General features: G+C 36.9%; 1 protein-coding gene across 1 annotated transcript in view; it reads right to left on the bottom strand.

The window, feature by feature from the left end:
* Window positions 1-18,175, bottom strand: part of TASP1 (taspase 1) — an 83,760-nt gene that overhangs the window by 51,108 nt on the left and 14,477 nt on the right. The window contains 3 exon segments of the mRNA XM_080587162.1: window positions 9,761-9,840; window positions 15,992-16,076; window positions 17,571-17,691. Coding sequence (XP_080443288.1) covers window positions 9,761-9,840; window positions 15,992-16,076; window positions 17,571-17,691 — 286 coding nt within the window.

Here is an 18,175-nt window from a genome sequence, read left to right as displayed (position 1 = left end):
AATTACATCTAAAGCAAAACAAAAACTCAACTCTGCTATGCAAGGATAAAAAGAAACTTCATTTGTCCTAAATGACAGTACAAAAAACACTCTCACCTTCTCCAACAAGACAGCATATTCCAAGCTTGAGAAGAGGAAAAGGACAACACAGTGTTGAAGACAGGTATGTTTTCCTAAAACAAATGCAATATAGCTACATCAGCCTGATGTTGCACCTGGGCCAAGGAAAAAGGGAAGCAAGAGATAGAGCTTATTGACTGGAAAGGGGAGGAAGTTAGAAAAAGGGTGGTAAGGGAACAGACAGGATTTTAGTTTGAAAAATTCCTGTAGTACAGCCCAGAGGTATTGTTGTTGAAATATATGGAAAGGAATTTTGTACAGCATCCTTTGATTTTACTCAAGAATTTCAAAGTCTAGATGAAAATCAGATATGTGCCTTGAGATAAAAGTCCTTGACGATTACTACACAGTAATAGTACGTACACTCAATCTTAAAAGAATTGCATCTCAGAAGCCACAGAATATAACCAGCCCTTCTGTTTTGCTTTCTCGTTTATGCACATACTGTCATAAATAAAACTACTTCAGAGCTGGTGGGAGACAAGAAAAAAAAAGAACAAAAAAACCCACAGCTTTACAAAATGATTGTCTGTTAGCGTTTAAATGTCATACTCAGGCCTCATCCAGATGAAAGACATGTAATGACTGACAACAAAAGCATAGCAGAACCAGAACATTATTAAAAGCTCGGGACTTCAGTTTCTCACATTTATGGCACTTGTCACAAGCCCCTGCAATGCAGCATGGGGTACCATTAAGAACAAATCATCTTCGAGGGCCTGAAAACATCTTCCCAGTCCTCCACATTCTGCCTTCAACCCCACAAGGTACCAACAGGAACTCTCCATGTGCACTCTGTACCTAAAAGCCCTACATTTTGGGTCTATTTGTAGTCAGTGGTAGAAGCACTGGGTGGAATACGTAGTCACAGCAGAGTTGTGGAAGCTGAAGCAAGCACAGGGGTTTTCCTGCAGAGTAGGTTAAGTGGCTGAGCACAGAACAGGTAGAAGCAGAACCTACTCAACACCCCTCACCTGCATGAGTGGTCGGTATTAGCAGAGATGGTGTCAGAATACGTGCTTATTTATTACCTATAAATGTGGAAGAAAAGTCTCACAGGAACATCTTACTCAAAATTAGAATGTTACAGGTTATCCCAGTTTGAAAAGGTTCCAGTATTACTGGGCACACTGATGAGAAAGAACCACAAAATCTTTATTACATAATTCATTAGCACAAGCTCTTCATCTTACACGTGTATGACCACGGCTAGACAATTAATACATTTTTTAATAGGGTTTTTACATCATTATTACCATTTTACAGAAATAGATGAGAAAGTAACCTGCAGTAAGCAGGTCAGTGGAACAAAAAGAAATAGAACATTGGTCTGAGTCGGTTCAGAGATGTCATGTGTGTGACACTTGTTTGCCATAAAAATTCCACATCATTTTTTCATCTCTTGTACTAATCCTGTTGGCACTCTGGAACTTTGATCATTCCCATAACTCCTGTTACTATGTTACACTATGTACAAGTAAATATTTAACCCAAAATCTTAACAGTTTACTATTTAATGATACAGCAACCGATTAAATGGAACACAACTGTATTCCCTGTCCTACACCGCTCTTCTGTGATAATTCCTCCTGACCACTGAACTAAACCCTTAGCGTTCAGAGGTTACACTGTGCTGTTCTGCACTGCAAACAGTAAACCAGGCTCACTTACTTTCATCCAATTAGCCCCCTAATACCACTTCTGTTAAGTCTCTTTTGGTCACATGCGCTCCCGAAATCATTCCAGAGCAGTAATCCTTTCTCCTAGTCACCTTGCACACACCTCTGTCTCATGCAACCCTCGTTACCTTACTTGACTTTTCTGATTCATAAAACAGAACAACTTCAAAAACAATTTTCTGTATTTGCATTTGTATTTGTATATGCAACAATTTTGCACGCTGCATGCTCTCCTCCTTTGATAAAGCTCTTCAAAATCAACTCTGATGAAGAAAAGTTTTAGCAACATATTTACAGGTCCTCCCCAGTTTCATCTACCCACAGGTAGGATTCGAACTGACCTGACATTTTGTATGTCCAAGGGATATTCTCCTTGAGACTGAGCTTGGAGGAAACTGACCTGTTGGAAACTACTGCTGTACGTGCACGCAGGCACGTGGCTGTACAGAGGCACGTGTACATTGACAAATTCTCAGTGACAGCAGTTGTAAGCACCAGCTGGAAAGAACACCAAGAAACTGAGATCATTTGGATTCAGACAAAGTCCACAATCTGATTTCTATAGCAGCACAAAAAATCTAAGTCCATGAGTCTTAAAATGGTGTTTTTTCCAGTCTTAAAATCAAGAAAAGCCAAATCTGGATAATTAGTTTTGAATTGTAGGGATCATAACGAAAGAACGATACAACGTGATCACAGCCATGTAAGCTTGTGGACCTTAAGCCATCTAGAATGAACCTGCAAACAGAAAGGGAGTTATTGAACTAAAAAGCAAAATTTTATAAATATAAAATGGGACACTCTACAACCAAGCAATCATTAGACTGAGACTTGGGAATCACTAAACTGATGCACAGTTCCCGAGTTACTGTTTTACAGAATCACAGAATCATCTAGGTTGGAAGAGACCTCCAAGATCACCCAGTCCAGCCTCTGACCTAACACTAACAAGTCCTCCACTAAACCATATCACTAAGCTCTACATCTAAATGTCTTTTAAAGACCTCCAGGGATGGTGACTCAACCACTTCCCTGAGCAGCCTATTCCAAAGCCTAACAACCCTTTCAGTAAAGAACAGTCTTCTCCAACTCCTAGACCTCTAATAATTTTCCAGTAGCATTACTGATGGCCTTAGACTTCCTATTCACAGACACTACACAGAACTTTTCCTGAGTCCTCTTTCACAGCCTGTAAGAAACGGTGGAAATGGACTAAAGAACATAGATAAGAGAAAATATTATTAAAGAGAGAAAGTTACAATTGTCCTATTCATGGACTCCTTCAAACTACTGAATTGTATATGCAGAACAAAATGTAAGACAGTCTTTCTTCTTTTTTTTTTTTTTGAGAATGGTAAAATTGATACATATCTACTTATTAATTCTAGGTCTGTGTACTTTAAACAGTCCTGTAGCTGACCAGCTGTTTATTATAGTACACTAACATTTCTTGCTCAAAGGTAATGCAAAAAGTTTTTAATAAGAAGTCCACATTTCCATAAAATTCCCATGTTTTTATAAGCCATACCAATTCACTTCAGTACTTTCAGGCTAGCTTAAAAACCAGTAAGATATTTAAGTGGACAATTCAATTTTCAGACTCAAGTAACAGATACAGATTTCTAGCTTCGTTAAATCAGAACTCAAGGTCAGGACAATACCTTTGTATTTACCGTGGTGGAACAGAAAGCCAGGAACACAAACTCCATTATTTCTATTACAGTCGTTACAAATTGTTATGCAACAAAACATTATGCAAGCTATGAGTGTTCAGCAAGCCTGTTTAAAAGCAAACAGTAAATTGAAAATACTAAGAAAACTCAAAAACTCTTCTTAAGTCTTTGGAGTACAGAGTACAGATGGAGCACAGAGCTCTGACCAATCATATAGCACCCCCTGGCAGACATTTCTTATAGTCAACTGAAAGAACCCAAAGGAATTTTCTGCATTTTATCTTTTTACTCCATATTAAAAGAGAATGCAGCTATTGGAGAGAAGAAAATTAAAAAGGAATATACTAGCAAATTAGTTAACCCACAGGAATTAAAATGATCCAACAAGGAATTCTGTTGAGCAGTTGCTAAAATGAATGGCACAAATAAAGACAGACGAAAATAAATTTTGTTTTAACAAAGCCATTTTAAATGACAAATTAACACCACTTATGCTTCTGTTGAGATCAAAGACTATTAGTGCTACTTCCCATGTCGCCATACTTTGACAGACAGCAGCATGAAAGGAAAAAAATACTCTGCATCAGAAGTGTATAAAAGAATTAACCTATCTTTTCAGAGCACTGCCATACAGATCTGTCCTTTGTGGCAAGGACTCAGGGTAAACTATTGCTGAATATATCATTTCTTACTACATCCTGGAAGAAACCCCTTTCTCTTCATCAGGCAGCCCTTTCTGCTCCCTGGAAGATTTTCACTCAAAGTATCTTCTGGGTGTTTTGGCCCAAAATTTTTCCAGGCTAACTTACAGCCTGCATATAGGTGGCATTCGGTTGGATTTCAGAACTGCAAGTGAATCTGCAATATTATGTCCAGCTCCAGGGAGCCTTTACACCACATCCGTTTTTTTTTGTTTGTTTTTGTTTTTGTTTTTTTGTGTGTGCAAGTGATACTTGCATTTACCAGGGCTAATTTAATTTGCATATTATAGAACACAAGTACCAACCCTTAGTGTTAAAAAGAAGCATCTTCTGAGAGATACTTCTTAGTTTCCTAAACCAAGATAGGCACTCAGAAATTCCACTACACAAAGCAGATAAGCAAGCTACTTAGTAAAATCCCCCAAACCCCTGAGTTTCTCTCCAGATCTCCTTCTCATCCTAAAACCAAAGAACCAAATCACAGTCTATGCCACTGCCCTGAGCTACTGGCAGAACCTTCTAGCACGGTTCCAGCAATACGACAAACATTTTTCTTACTGCAATAATAGTGAAGTGGAGGAAAAAATGAGGAGGTGTGAGGAGGGTTGGAAGAGAGACAGGCTAAATATTAGCAGTACCGATGCACAGGGAGGCATATCCTGGCAGTAGAAGTATCACCATCTGCATGGCATCTAGAAATGTCTCTCCTTCATTAAAGAAACCAAACAGTCATAAGGTAAAAAGGAATATCCTTACATAGACAATAAAAAATACTGTAATGGTTAAAGTAAGAGAAAACAAAGCAGGAGTAAATGGCCTGTTACAACTGGAATGCCAAACCAACACATAGCAGCATCAAAACAATGATACAAATTGATGATGCTAACTTTGTCAAGATAAGCACTGGGCAGAAGAACTGAAGAAGGATTCTGAGTCAGTGACTGACAATAAACCAGCAGATTTTATTCAGCGGATCTCGGACTAATGAAAAAGAGGTAGTTATTCAAATAAACCATAGTTGAGCTGTGAAGGTCTTTACTGATGCTAGAAATTAATGTGGGCTCAAGAGCACAAAATACCATCGATCGCCTCTAGGTATGCAGGAACCAGTCCTAATTCAGGAGCTTATTGTCTAGGACAGCAAATGGGGTAGGGAAAAGGAGGTAAACATTCACTCTGCTCGTTCGTTTTTCTTCAAGCATCAATTTTGGCTACGCTTGGTTTCCAGTTACTGATGTAGGTGCTCCTGCTCTTAAGGAATACAACTTACTGAAGTGCTTATGGTCCCTTCCACACCATTAGAGTTGGAGGTACAAGCACACTGCACGAGTGTACTTCTCTTTCTCTTTAAAGACTGTATACTTAAGCAGCCCCATGTTATGTCAAGTAGGAAGACCATACTCAGCAGCATTAGCTGTGCAGTGATTATGATTTTTTTTGCAACAAATACTAGATTAGGTCTACCACAGCTTCAGATATAAAACTGACGTTCTAACTTAAAGTCCCTTTGTGATGCCTTGGTTGGATTTTAAATGAAGTGCCATTAACTACCGTCTCACAAATAAAAGGCCTTACGGCTGTTAACGCTGATCTCCAGTTTCATGCCAGTTTCTAGGCTGCTAGAAATTGAACTCCCCCTTTCAAACACAATTGTACAAAGTAGATCCACCTTAACATTATATACATAGTATACACATTCCCACCCAGCCAGGGCTGATGGCATCAACCATCAAAGATGCATAATTGCAAGATGTTGTCTTGTACGACGTTATCTTTGTCAAATCAACTGCTTTGCATCTACTATAGGCTGGACTGAAAAACAGAGATAAAAGTGGTTTGGTTATTAGTAGTGCAAGCAGAGATATTGGCAGTTGAAGCTGTACTTCACACTTATGTTGCCAATTTAGAGTAAAGCATACATTCAACATTCATGAGAGGTTGCATGATACAGTCAATTAGAATTTCTAAATTGTAATTACACTCTTAAAATTTTGATCACACTTTCAAAGCAGTCTCTCTTACGCAGGGTAATGAAGTACTATCATATGCTTGTATGGGCTCTAGTATGGGCAGGAATTATTAAATTCAGCTTTTTTGCAGTCTGTAGGCAATGCAAGCAGATCACATTTCATCTTTTTTTTTTTTAAAAATAAAAGAAAAAACACTCACTCTACTGGAAGCCACCAGATTTCTACATACAGTAGAAATCCCATTTCCTTGCACACTTGGCAAACCGAAGAAGACAAAGCAGGTGAGCCTTGACATAACCTTAATGTAGTTCAACAAATAACATGGTTTAAAACGTCATTTCAGTTTGGTGCTCAAATACTTTGAAAGTTCTCTGAGAATTATGGAGTGTGACCACAAAGCTGATCATGCAGCTTTCTTTGTAACTGATCATACAGAGAGCTCCATCACTATAAAACCAGCCACACAATCCCACAGCCTTATAGCAAGTATAACATTTCTCTTGCCTTCTCAGGTCCAGGAAAAGGGAGACAGAATAATGTGTCTCCAAGAATATTTTTTCCATGTGCAGCACAGAGAAGCTAGAACATATGCACCTAGTTCTCCTTGTTGATACTTGTTGCAAGTATGTGTCTACGGTTTGAGTTAGAGCTTTGGTGGTTGGTTTTTTTTTGGTGTTTTGTTGTTGTTATTGTTTGTTTGTTTCTAATTAAGTTACCGGCATATTTTCCCTGACATTTGGCAATTATTTTGGTTCTGCACTTTACACAGCTACCCAACAGTCAGATCATTTCAAGTTAATTTACCCCCCCTACTCTCCACGAAAACCCTATATAGCAAACATAATCAAAACCTCTCCCAATTTTTGAAATTCCTTGCATTATATAGTCCAAAAGCTCACTTCAAATGAGATCCTTTGTGGTTATTTGAAAACAGCTTTCTCTTTCACTGCAATTTCTGAAATCACTAGTAACACTGGAAAAAAAAAAAAACAATTTTGACTTTCTTGCATGTTACCCATGAGACAGTTTCCAATTGCTTTCAGCTACAACAATTGCATGTAACACTCAAGGTGATAGTGGTTACCTTCCAGCTTCACTAACCAGAAGTCTACAACTTAAGAGAGTAAGTTTCCTAAGGACTGTTAAGGAAATCAATGTATTATTATTTTCTGGAAGTGATTTTTCATGCTTTTGTTTAGTTTTGCCCTTTTTATTTTTTTATTTTTTTAAAGAAAAATCAAATGTACAAGCTAGTGATTATCCTGCACAACGAAGTATGCTCAAATTCTTGGGAAAATGACAATGTTTAAGTTGCTCAGGCAGTTGTTTTTGTTGTTGTTGTTGTTGTGTTTTTTTTTTCTTATATATCCATTTTAGTTATTTAAATAGTGGTCACACTCATCTCATCTTTTTTTGAGAAGGAATCTGAAGCACAACGCTATAATAGTCTAACACCTCCATTCTGTAAATTCGATTGGCTATGGACTATAATTTAAGCTATGCAAAAGCAACAGAATTGGAGAACATCTGTGAAGAACTCAGTTTAAGAAATTTGCTCATTATTACAAAGTCTCTTTGCCACTGTTTTTTTCCAGCGTACCCTTCAAGTACCCTAAACTGAAGTCATTCTAGCAAAACCTTTACATGGCCAGGAGTTGCACTCGCTGATCCTTGTGGGTCTCTTCCAGCGCAGGATATCCTATGATTCTGTGACAGTCTGCACACAAGTCCTAACAGTCACAGCCTGCTTCACAGCATCAGCTCATTCCCAGAGCGGGTCCATCCTGTGCAGTGACTCAAGCATATAATCATATATATGTGTACTTCGCTGCATATAAACCTGGGTGGAAGTGGGGTGTATGTCTGGGGGTGGGAGGGGGAGGTGGTTGGCTACTTCAATACCAATATTTAATACCAATACTTTATTCATTGACATTGCAACAGGAAACGACATTTCTGCATTGACTTAGCAATGGGATTAACTTCTCAATCCTGGAGAAGTTTTAATGGAAATTGTTTTGCCAAATAGATATATGCTAAGTGTGCTGAGGAGACAAAAAGAAATCACTATTTTTTTGGAGCTAGTTTGTGGAAAATACGTCAAATGAGATTATTCTTCTTCTATGTCTCCAATGTAAATTCAGTCTGCGTTAGGTAGACCAAAGTAGGGTCAACCAAGTAAGGTCATCCTTATTTTTAAGCCTTCACATGTAGATTTGCTCTGATCGCAGTAAATTTTAGCAAATAAAAGAACATTTGGAAATTAATGTTAGAAACTAATCATCTCTGTCACAACAGAAAGGCAGTGGTACTAGAAACAGGGTAAACGTTTGTGCATTCAAACACAGCTAGTCAAGAAACTCTCCTTCTGGAGTATCTCCTACACATACACAGAAAATACATCCAAAAAAAAATCCTTTAGAAGTTTTTCCTCTTTTCTAAAGTCAAAGAAATAAAGCTGTTTCGCTTAACTGGGCCCAAAAGTTGTTTTGCAAATACTATCTGAATAGCAGGTAGATGGAGCAAGTTTAAGTCATGTGAGAATAGAAATCAAAATTTTTTTTCAAAATGGAATGCATCATGAATATGTATGAAAATTGGTATGATCAAGTGTAACAGTACTACTACTTCAGGGGTTACATTTGAGTACTGAGTATTATCAACTCTGAACTGCAACTTATGGATGTTTATCTACATTTAGAAGTACGTCCAATAAAAGCCTTAATAGCAGCCCTGGGTTTCAATTTCTGGGACTACTCACATATTTCATGCAGCAATCTTTTAAACTGTAAAAAAAAGAAATATTGTATAGTTGTCTGTCTTCTTGGTAACGAACTCTGACTTATTTCCTGCACAGGAAAAATAGGAAGTATAAGGCTTGTTCTCACCAAAATAGCAAGCTACAAACTAATGGTAAGGGCACTTGCCAAAAGGTTGGGGACTGAGAAAGAAAAGGAAGGGGAACTACATCCTCCTTTCCATGGGTACATGCACAAATTTTTAGCCTAGTTTGTAGAAGGTGTATCAATATACCCCAAACACTTTGTTTATTTTAAGAAAAAGAAGGCTTTTATAAGAAACCTGGCCACTCTTAGTGTACAGTATATTTTGAGTCACACTGGACTGGGTCATCCCACCATATTAGATGAAGAAAAGACCAGCTAAGTTTAAAAAAATAAATAATAATAATGGCCTGTTTACAACACACAATCCTGGACAAAGAATCAGAGCTGGATGTAATTACAGAATCTGAGACTATTTAGATACATGGCTAGTTGGTGCTTTTTGGATCCAAGATGGATCACAACTTGAGCTGTTTGAGTCTATATTTTGGTTAAAGAATAGTAATTAAAAAAAAGTCCTTTGTTGTATTTAATCCTAGAATCACAAATTCATTTGAATTACATGTTGCTAAAATGCAGCTGAAGTAACAGTTCTTAATTTTTGCTATTTAGATACTTAATAGAAAATGATTAAACTTAACCATCCTTATATACCATAATACCATAAGCTAGTTGAATGTTAAGAACAGTGACATGATGTGCACCTCAACGTATGAGGCACTATTTTAAATTATTCTGTCCTGTTCTTCCTACTCACACCACCAGTTTACTCACTTGTAGCCATGATACCTGGAGGACATGCTGGTATCCCGTGATCAACTGCCCATCTGTAAGCTCCTTCACCAACTAAAAAGCTAGGAGACACAGAAGAGGGAGTTTAAACAAAACCATATAACAAATCCCCCTTTCCTTGCAATTATTTTTTCTATTTGGTTTGGTCATTTAAAAATTGTAAGCTCTCTGCATTTCACAGAAGTGTCAGCTATATTTCAGTTGGCAACCTTACGTAGTTTCATTAAAAGACTATGCAGCTCTGACGTTAAGTTTACTATTGAATAAAAACACGTGCTATTAAATTTGAAATGAATTACCAAGTAGCACCAGCTCTTAATTGCAGCTAAAACAGCATAAAGTTGTCCATAGGCTCGCTCTCTATAACAGCTGAGTAAGATCCTGAAGACTAACAACATGGGATGAATGACAAAAAAAATGGTAAGACATTTCCAGTGAAGTTAGTCAGTGCTACTGGAATATCAAGAATTACTTTGGGATGTATGACACAAGTTAAAAATAAGTTTTATTTAGAAAGACAGAAGTCTATCTGTCTTTCTATAAGTCTGGTGTTTTATCAAGCATTTGCAAATGAGACAAGTCCACTAAATATTTAACATAATTGTGGGACAAAAAAATTTAAGTTTTTTTGTAGTCAATACTTAACATTTTACAGTAGTGAGATAGCACATACTGCCATGATAATGAATGATGGCAAGAGTTATACACAGACATGTTCCTTTTAGGAAAAAAAAAAAAAGTTATCTCAATTATCTACACCACTTCCCCTTAGATAAATTAATCTGAATCCTTGAAAAAGGGCATGTGGTAGTTGAAAATTACACATTTTCAGAAAGCTATTGAAAAACAGCAACAGCAGCAACATAGTAAAGGACACCTGTTTCCAGTCACTACTTCCTATTTCCCTTTTGAAATAAGAATACCACAACTGCCTAATGGGCAAAAGAAGCAAAGACTGAGGACTTAGAATAATTTCAAAAAGCTTTACAGAAATATCGGAATTATGAATATATGAGGTTAAAAATATATGAGGTTAAAAAAGTTATTTCAGCTATGCAGAAGTCTCCTTGACCACATAATACTATCAATTCCTGAGAACATTACTGATATAGAAGATTTATTGGCATTACTACTGCTGCAAATTTTCTTGATAGCATTATATCTGACACCTGCAGCTTTCAGTATGTGGTGTTTTGCAGTGGTACTTTCCATCTTTTCTATGACACAACCATTACAAGTTCAGTCTTTCCTTACCTAAGTCTCAAAAAAAAAAAGTTGCTTTAGATAAGAATTTGAATTGTTAAGCATGTATTTCTTACCATTGTTAGTGTAGCTCCAGATAAATATTTTTTCATGTTGCGAGATACTGTAGAGTAAGTTACTGGGTACTTTGGGAGAACTCAAGTGTCTCCTTTTAGGTAAGCTAGTGATCGAGAACAATCTGTCACTCAGATCAGCATAAGAGAGAAATGCAAATTGTAGCCAAACTGAAGTAAGTAGTATTCTCCACTGACTAAAAGAAGTTTTCTTTCAACTATACATTCTCAGGAAGTGAGTAACTGCTTCCTGTTGAATAAAATAGAGGAAGGGTAGTTGCAAAAAGTACCATGATCAGATATTAGGAGTCTTACATACGATAACCTGAATAGCACAGATCAGTCAGAAACGCTACATTTTCCTGACATCTCACAATTGCTTCTGTTATACTTAGAGACACAAAAACAGTCACTGGTATTTACAAAGCAAGAAAAAAAGCCCCCAAGAATGTTCAAGATATACTAAGTTGTTCAAAACTTAAGTAACGTGACTTTTATTTTGCTCTCGCTTGTGTCCTTAACTCCTGGATTCATCTCCCTGGTTATAAGGTGGACACAGACTAAGCATTTTCCTGTTCTGGTCCCAAAGAATAGTTAGTGCTTTTGCTTGTTTGTTTGTTTGTTTTAATCTTTCACTTCAGATGCCTTGAAAGGACAACATAATCACAGAGGAGTTGCATCATCAGTTTGCCAAAAAATCAGGATCTCAGTGCTTTGTTATCCATACCACCTGTACTCCCTCCTCTAAACTGATACCGAGATAGCTAGTTAGCAAATCCTACAGACATACAGCATGAACTCAGCTCTGTAGGTAGCCAAATAATTATAAATCTAAACAAGACTAAATAGTCTTCACACCAGTCCAAAAAGCAAGTTTCTGTGATCTGGTTCAGCTCACAGCCAGAGATCACAGGGAGGTGGGAAGGTGGGAACCAGCAGTCAGGCACTTAGGAAACTACTTTGGGTGCCATAAGACACATCCATATACCTATGTAGAAGAGCTGCAGCAGGCAAGAATGAACAGGGCTATAGTTTAAGCTGGCATAAAAGCAAAACTAACCCTATGCAGCTACCACCAAGCATGATTAACCGAGGAAGAGGGAAAATAGGGAACAAAGCCCGTGGGCTACAGAAAGCAGCCAAAACTCTACTGAGTCTCAAAAGCCTTTAGGCTAGTTCAAAATACATTTTTTCCCAAAAGGGAAAACAAAAACAAAACAAAAACAAAGGATGAATGACAGTTTGTGCTCTGCTACCCTGAAAGTTGGTTCTACACAAACAAGATAAAAAGATGCAAATGTATCAAATGAAGAGTACTCTGCAGCTGCTACAGGCTCCGAACACACAGAAGATGAAAAAGTCCTCCTAGGACCAAGTCCACATTTAGATGTGCCTTCCAATTCCAGGGGAACTACAACACAGTAAGTGAAAATGCAGGCAAAGGACTCTTAAAATGGTCCTTTTAGGCAAATTTTCACAAGAACATGGTTCTCCTGGTGATGTTTGCTCCAAACAGGACCATTTAATATGGGCAGTATGGAGACAGGCTACATTGAGCTGAACAGAAGTGGCAGAAGAGGGTTAGGTTCATGAAAGATGGTCAAGGTGATCCTGAATGTAACAAATTTTGTAATGTTTATTTTAAAATGCAGCAATCGCTCTGAAATCACTCTTGCATCGAAGAAATTATTCAGATGACATTAAGAACAGGGATAAAAGGTGGTGAGAATCTTCAATCTATGCACTTCCTTGACTATGCACTGCCCTGCAAGTTGCCCAACATACATATCCTGTCTATAGCACTGTGCATCACAGGAGTGAAAACTGCAAAACCCTGCATGTCCAGAGGGGGGAGAGGGGGGAAGTCCTTCTTCTCATACGGATTATTATTAATACTGAAAAAGGGATACAAATATGAACTTTGAAATCAATAATACAAAGGAATTGTTAAAAAAGGAGACATTTAGGTCTATTTGTACCATCTTGCAATCCTTACGTATCTAAAGTGAATAGTAAAAGATGTAAATAAGCTTTTTTCTCTTAGGAGGATCAGGTATCCCTCATTTCAGCATATGAAATAGAAAAAAAAAAACTTAAAAGCTATTAGTACAAAACTTCTAATCCATTATTCTGGGACCAAAGACCACTCTTGATGATCCACCCGATGTGTAATTGTGCAACTATAATTGTTCTTTCTTTTGTAAAGTTATACAACGATTAGGAATGTCTTACAGGATAATATGTAACATTGAAGAGTTCAGTATTTTCTATCATTGCACACACAGCTGGAGAACTTTCTGCCAACAACAAGCTGAATAAACTATGAGAGAAGGTGTAAGGATCTTAAAACAGCTTTAACAAATACACTCATACATGCAGGAATTCCCTACTAGAAACCTTTTAAATTTTAATTTGGATAGTGGGATTCTGTGTTTTGAACACAACCACAAGATAGTGTTCCAGAATGACCAGACAACAGAGCAATTCCCAGCAAACTGCATACATGTATCAGTCAGGACACTTGATCGCTCCTTCCCAATAAACTTACCATCTCCAAATAAATTAATTCACAGTCATTAGAATTTCTTCTACTGCAAATTAGAAATGTGCCATTTTGAAATGTCACTGTACAAATGGGTGCAGAACAGTGGTGAACAGGCCAAACTGACTGCCTCCGTATGTTCTCTTACAGACAAGCCTCTCCCTCCATAATGCCACTTCTACTGATCTCACAGTTCCTGAATTTCTCTCATGTGGTCCTGTGCCAAACATCCTGGCCAGAAAACATTAAGCTAGCTTAGCTCATGCTATAGAAGCTGTCTCTACCACTAGGCTTCTTTAACAAGATAGGTTCTTAGGCTATGCAGTATCTGTAAGATTCCCCAAAGCACTATTTGCCCACAAGAAACAAGATGAAACTTGCATATCTTCACAAATAAAAATTCATTACTAAAAGCCTAACACTTGGGAAGACCGCCAAAAATACAGCTGTTCTCTTGCTACTTGACAACATATTTTCCCAGCTTGTGCTGGAATATGTTTCACTCCTGGAACAAGAATGTGTTACGCCAAACCCTGCCAGAAAGGCAAGGCATGAAATTGTCAACAGTCAACACCTACAACGATCATTAGCTCCATTCCGAACTCAGGATACCCTGCGCATACAGAAGCATCTACCAAAGCAAGCTACTGTGTTCCACTACTATAGATTGTTCCCAAGGTAACTAGTTTTTTTCTAATAAAATCCATACCCAAAATTCAGAATGGGGAAGGAGAAATTGAAATATGTATAGGTAAATAAGATCCAAAGCATTTGCACAATAAGCTGAATGTGTTGGCTTTGAAGACAGTTCACTTCTCACCTTGACAATTTGAGCTCCCTTGTCTTTTACAGTGTTTGTTAGTCAAGACCTTGCACAGTGTTGGAAAGATTTAGTCTTGTCTTCTGAGGACAAGAGGATATAGTTTCTTTTCCATTCAGTTATTTTTAAAATAATAGCAACATAAACTAGGTCGTGAAGTTACAGAAAACATGCTAAAATAGGATACAGACTATCCCAGGTACTCTTCCTTGCCACAGTTAGAGAAAATACTGTGATGGTAGAGACAAAACTAAATCACAGGTGCTTGCTCCTGTAGGAGGCTACAAAACTCCCCTGTTCTGAAACTAAATAAATAAATAAAACCAACAACCACCCCATTTGACACCCCCTTTTAATGTATTTTGTCTAAACGCTGGCTTTCTCCTGAAATCTCAAGAAATAAGCTACTTGCAGCAACTGAAATTGAAGTTCCTATTCCTTAGTAAACTTCTCCTCTGAAAAAGAAGTTCTCACTAACTACAATCACTCTTTCCTTCTTTTAGTAAAGAAAACAGTTTTAAATGCAAAATCTGCTTGTTGATGGGCTGGTTTTGGAGGGCCTGTTTTCAATCTGTGACCTACCTTTGCAGCATTACAGAACACTGAAATAGTAGTTTCCCTCACTATTTAAACTGGAATACTGTACTATCAGATACAGACTGACTATTTGGATAGTTTTATAGGAAGAATAACACAGTAAGGAAAGTAAAATCTGTAAATCTGAATATAGGAATTTCAAACAACGTAAGTGCTGATTTAACACATCTGCCAATATTGCAGTCAGTGAGCAAACGGTAACAAATTTTTGCAGTGAGTATGATAACTGAGGTAACCACTTTGAGTTCAAGATCTCTACTTGTCAATTTAAACTGTTGATGAAAATAAGATGCTTTTAAGATCAATCAATTCCAAAACAGTTCTTGGATTCTTTCCAGGAATATTCAAAGTTGTCATGTGCTTAATAGTTTCCTCTTTCATATAGGTGTTATACCAATATCAATAAAGCATGTTTTCATTGTTGCTGTAAATACTATTAAATTCATGTTTAAAACAACTTCCAAGTAAACAATGGAAATTTTCATGTTTCAGCTACAAAATAAAGCCACATAGTCAATGAAGCAGGATTCTTTTACATGCTTTTTAAAAGCTGTGTGTTCTTGCTTGTTTTTTTTTTTAAAAGGTAAACAGAGGCAAAGGTAGTAGAATTTCATTTTCATTTTGATGCGCTCACAGATTTTTCAAAATGATATAGTAAAAACCATAAGAATTCAGTATGACATAACTTTGGAAATAATAACAGACAGAAATTATCACAAACTGACATCTCCATCTACCCACAATGCTTCGACACGTAGCTGCATCAAGTGCACAAGATGTTTCAAGATCAGAGAACAAAACTTAGCTTCTTTTTAAAAGCACGCTATAGCTGGTATGTAAAACAGCATCAGCCTTCTTTGGATAAGTTATAGCCTTCAAATATCGCATGCAGTAGAGACGTAAGACTAAAGTAAAGACAAGCAGAACAAAGCAATTACCAAGGTGGAATTCTGCCAGCAGAGAGTTTTCCCTTCTGCCCTTCACACAACAACCTATTTGCAACTGAAACCGGATTCTTGATCCCTGAAAAGAAAAATTAGCAAAAAAAAATGGGAACAAAACATTAAAATATTTTTCCACATTGCATTTTAATTTTCATTTTGGCAATGAAGTCAGCTTCCTTTAATTTCCAAGGCTTCGGCAATTCAGTAACAGATACCTCAGGGTGCTATGTTTCAATTTAATAACACTTTGTATCAGTTTTTCCTTCACATATCCTATCAGTGGTGGCAAGGCCTTCTAATCAACACTTGCTTTTGTTTTGTTTTTTTAAAGAAAGAAGCATACTGAAATATTAGGAGTGAATGCCTACCACAGAAGTCTCAAAATTAACTCAGTGGTATTCTACAGGCCAAAGACATTTTATGAGTATTAATTTTTCAAGACGGAAAAAGCTTTTATTTGGATCTATCTGGCCAGAACAGGGATTATAGGATTCAGGTTTAGCTTTTTCTCACTGCCTCATTTTCTCCTTCGCCATGGTTTGAAGGATATTTTTTGTAACAAGCAAGCCCTGAAACACTTCATTTCACTATTTATTTTAGATTTATATCTACATGAGGAAGTTATTACCACAGTTTAGAACTATTCTAGGATAAAGAACAAAGCTTGAAACATTGTCAGAAAAGCTATTCAATAGTAACAGTTAAGGCTGTTGAACATACTTAGGGAAAGAGCTCAGCAATCCCTATTTGGGTCTGTATATTTGTTTTGTAATGAAAGGTAAAGCTAGGCAAAAAGGAGAAGAAAAACACATTATTTCTCAGATTAAATAAGTCCTGTATGCATATTTATCAAACCTCATAATAGTTTCACAAAAAAAATAATCCAAATGAAACTATTCATGTGAGAAAATTTATAATGAAAAAAAATCCACATTAAACAGAAATTTTATGTTGCAGGCAAACAGCTTGACAGATGAATAGCTAAACCCATTCTCGAGAATAAATAATAAGCTTCGGTTTCGAGGCTAGCAATCTATGTAACTTTCTGACACTGTAAAGGAAATCTCAGTTCCTTCGTATCCTAATTTGACCAATTTAACTAAGAGACCAACTATCAGGTAACCTTATGACTGAATCATGTAACAGTAAATTCCCCAAAGAGGCAGATAACAAAAACAAATATAAAGTGGAATTTAAATGCTAGTGTTCTTTTTTTTTTTTTAATACGTAGATAGAAAGATAGATAATTGCATTTTCATATGTAGTTATCATATCATAAAGTTTCATTCTCCAAAGCCATCTGAGCAAATTTAACTCCATTGGTGAACACTTTATCACGTGATCATTCTGCATCAAAGGATTATCAGTCAACTAACAAGATAACACACTGCAACAACACAAAGCAGCATTTCAGGGTGCAGGAATGCCTCCTTCTCCCCTTAAAGGGAGAAGGATTTATTAAACAGGGAAGTATTTTATACTACCACCCCCCTCCAAAAACATAACAAAAAAGAACAAGATTGATCTTTGCACATAAATCAGTAGTTAGCTTTACAATACGTAAGTAACATACCACTCAGTGCTCCAACAGCTCCAAAATTTAATGACTTTCCATCCATTATACTGGCATCACATTCTATCTCACCCAGAAGGTTTAGGTTAGACCCCATTCCTGCATTTGTAAAAGGAGAATCCTAAAAATAAGAATAAAACACTGTAAGGCCACATCCATAACAGACTATATTAAGACCTTTGCATAACTAATATGGTGACACTGGTCTTTGTACAGCGCAATTTCTTATTGCAGTATTTCAATCTTCCACAAGAACAAAGAGGAGAAATTTGCACTGGTCATCTCAAATTACTACCGTAGATACCTTATACCCTCTTCAGTGTGATACATCTCAAGTGTAATAATGGGCTATTATAAATAATAACCACACGACAAATTTAGATAATCATTTATATGCAAGCAACAGCTTTACAAGATGAGTAAAAATCTCTTCCACAGAGACCACGGTCTACTTCTGAAACTCTCAAGTATGGTGGAGCAGCAAAACAGAACTGTATGTTTCCTTAAGATGATAAGACTGTGATTTCAGCCTTGCACACAGAAATGAGGAATCAGCACCAATAAAAAGAATTCACTTTGCAAAATTCCTATTTGAACGCTAGCAC

This window comes from Anser brachyrhynchus, assembly GCF_964034855.1.
Source record: "Anser brachyrhynchus genome assembly, chromosome: 3".
Taxonomy (NCBI): domain Eukaryota; kingdom Metazoa; phylum Chordata; class Aves; order Anseriformes; family Anatidae; genus Anser; species Anser brachyrhynchus.
The sequence above is the reverse complement of the archived record's forward strand: the minus strand, read 5'-3'. Positions and strand labels throughout refer to the sequence as shown.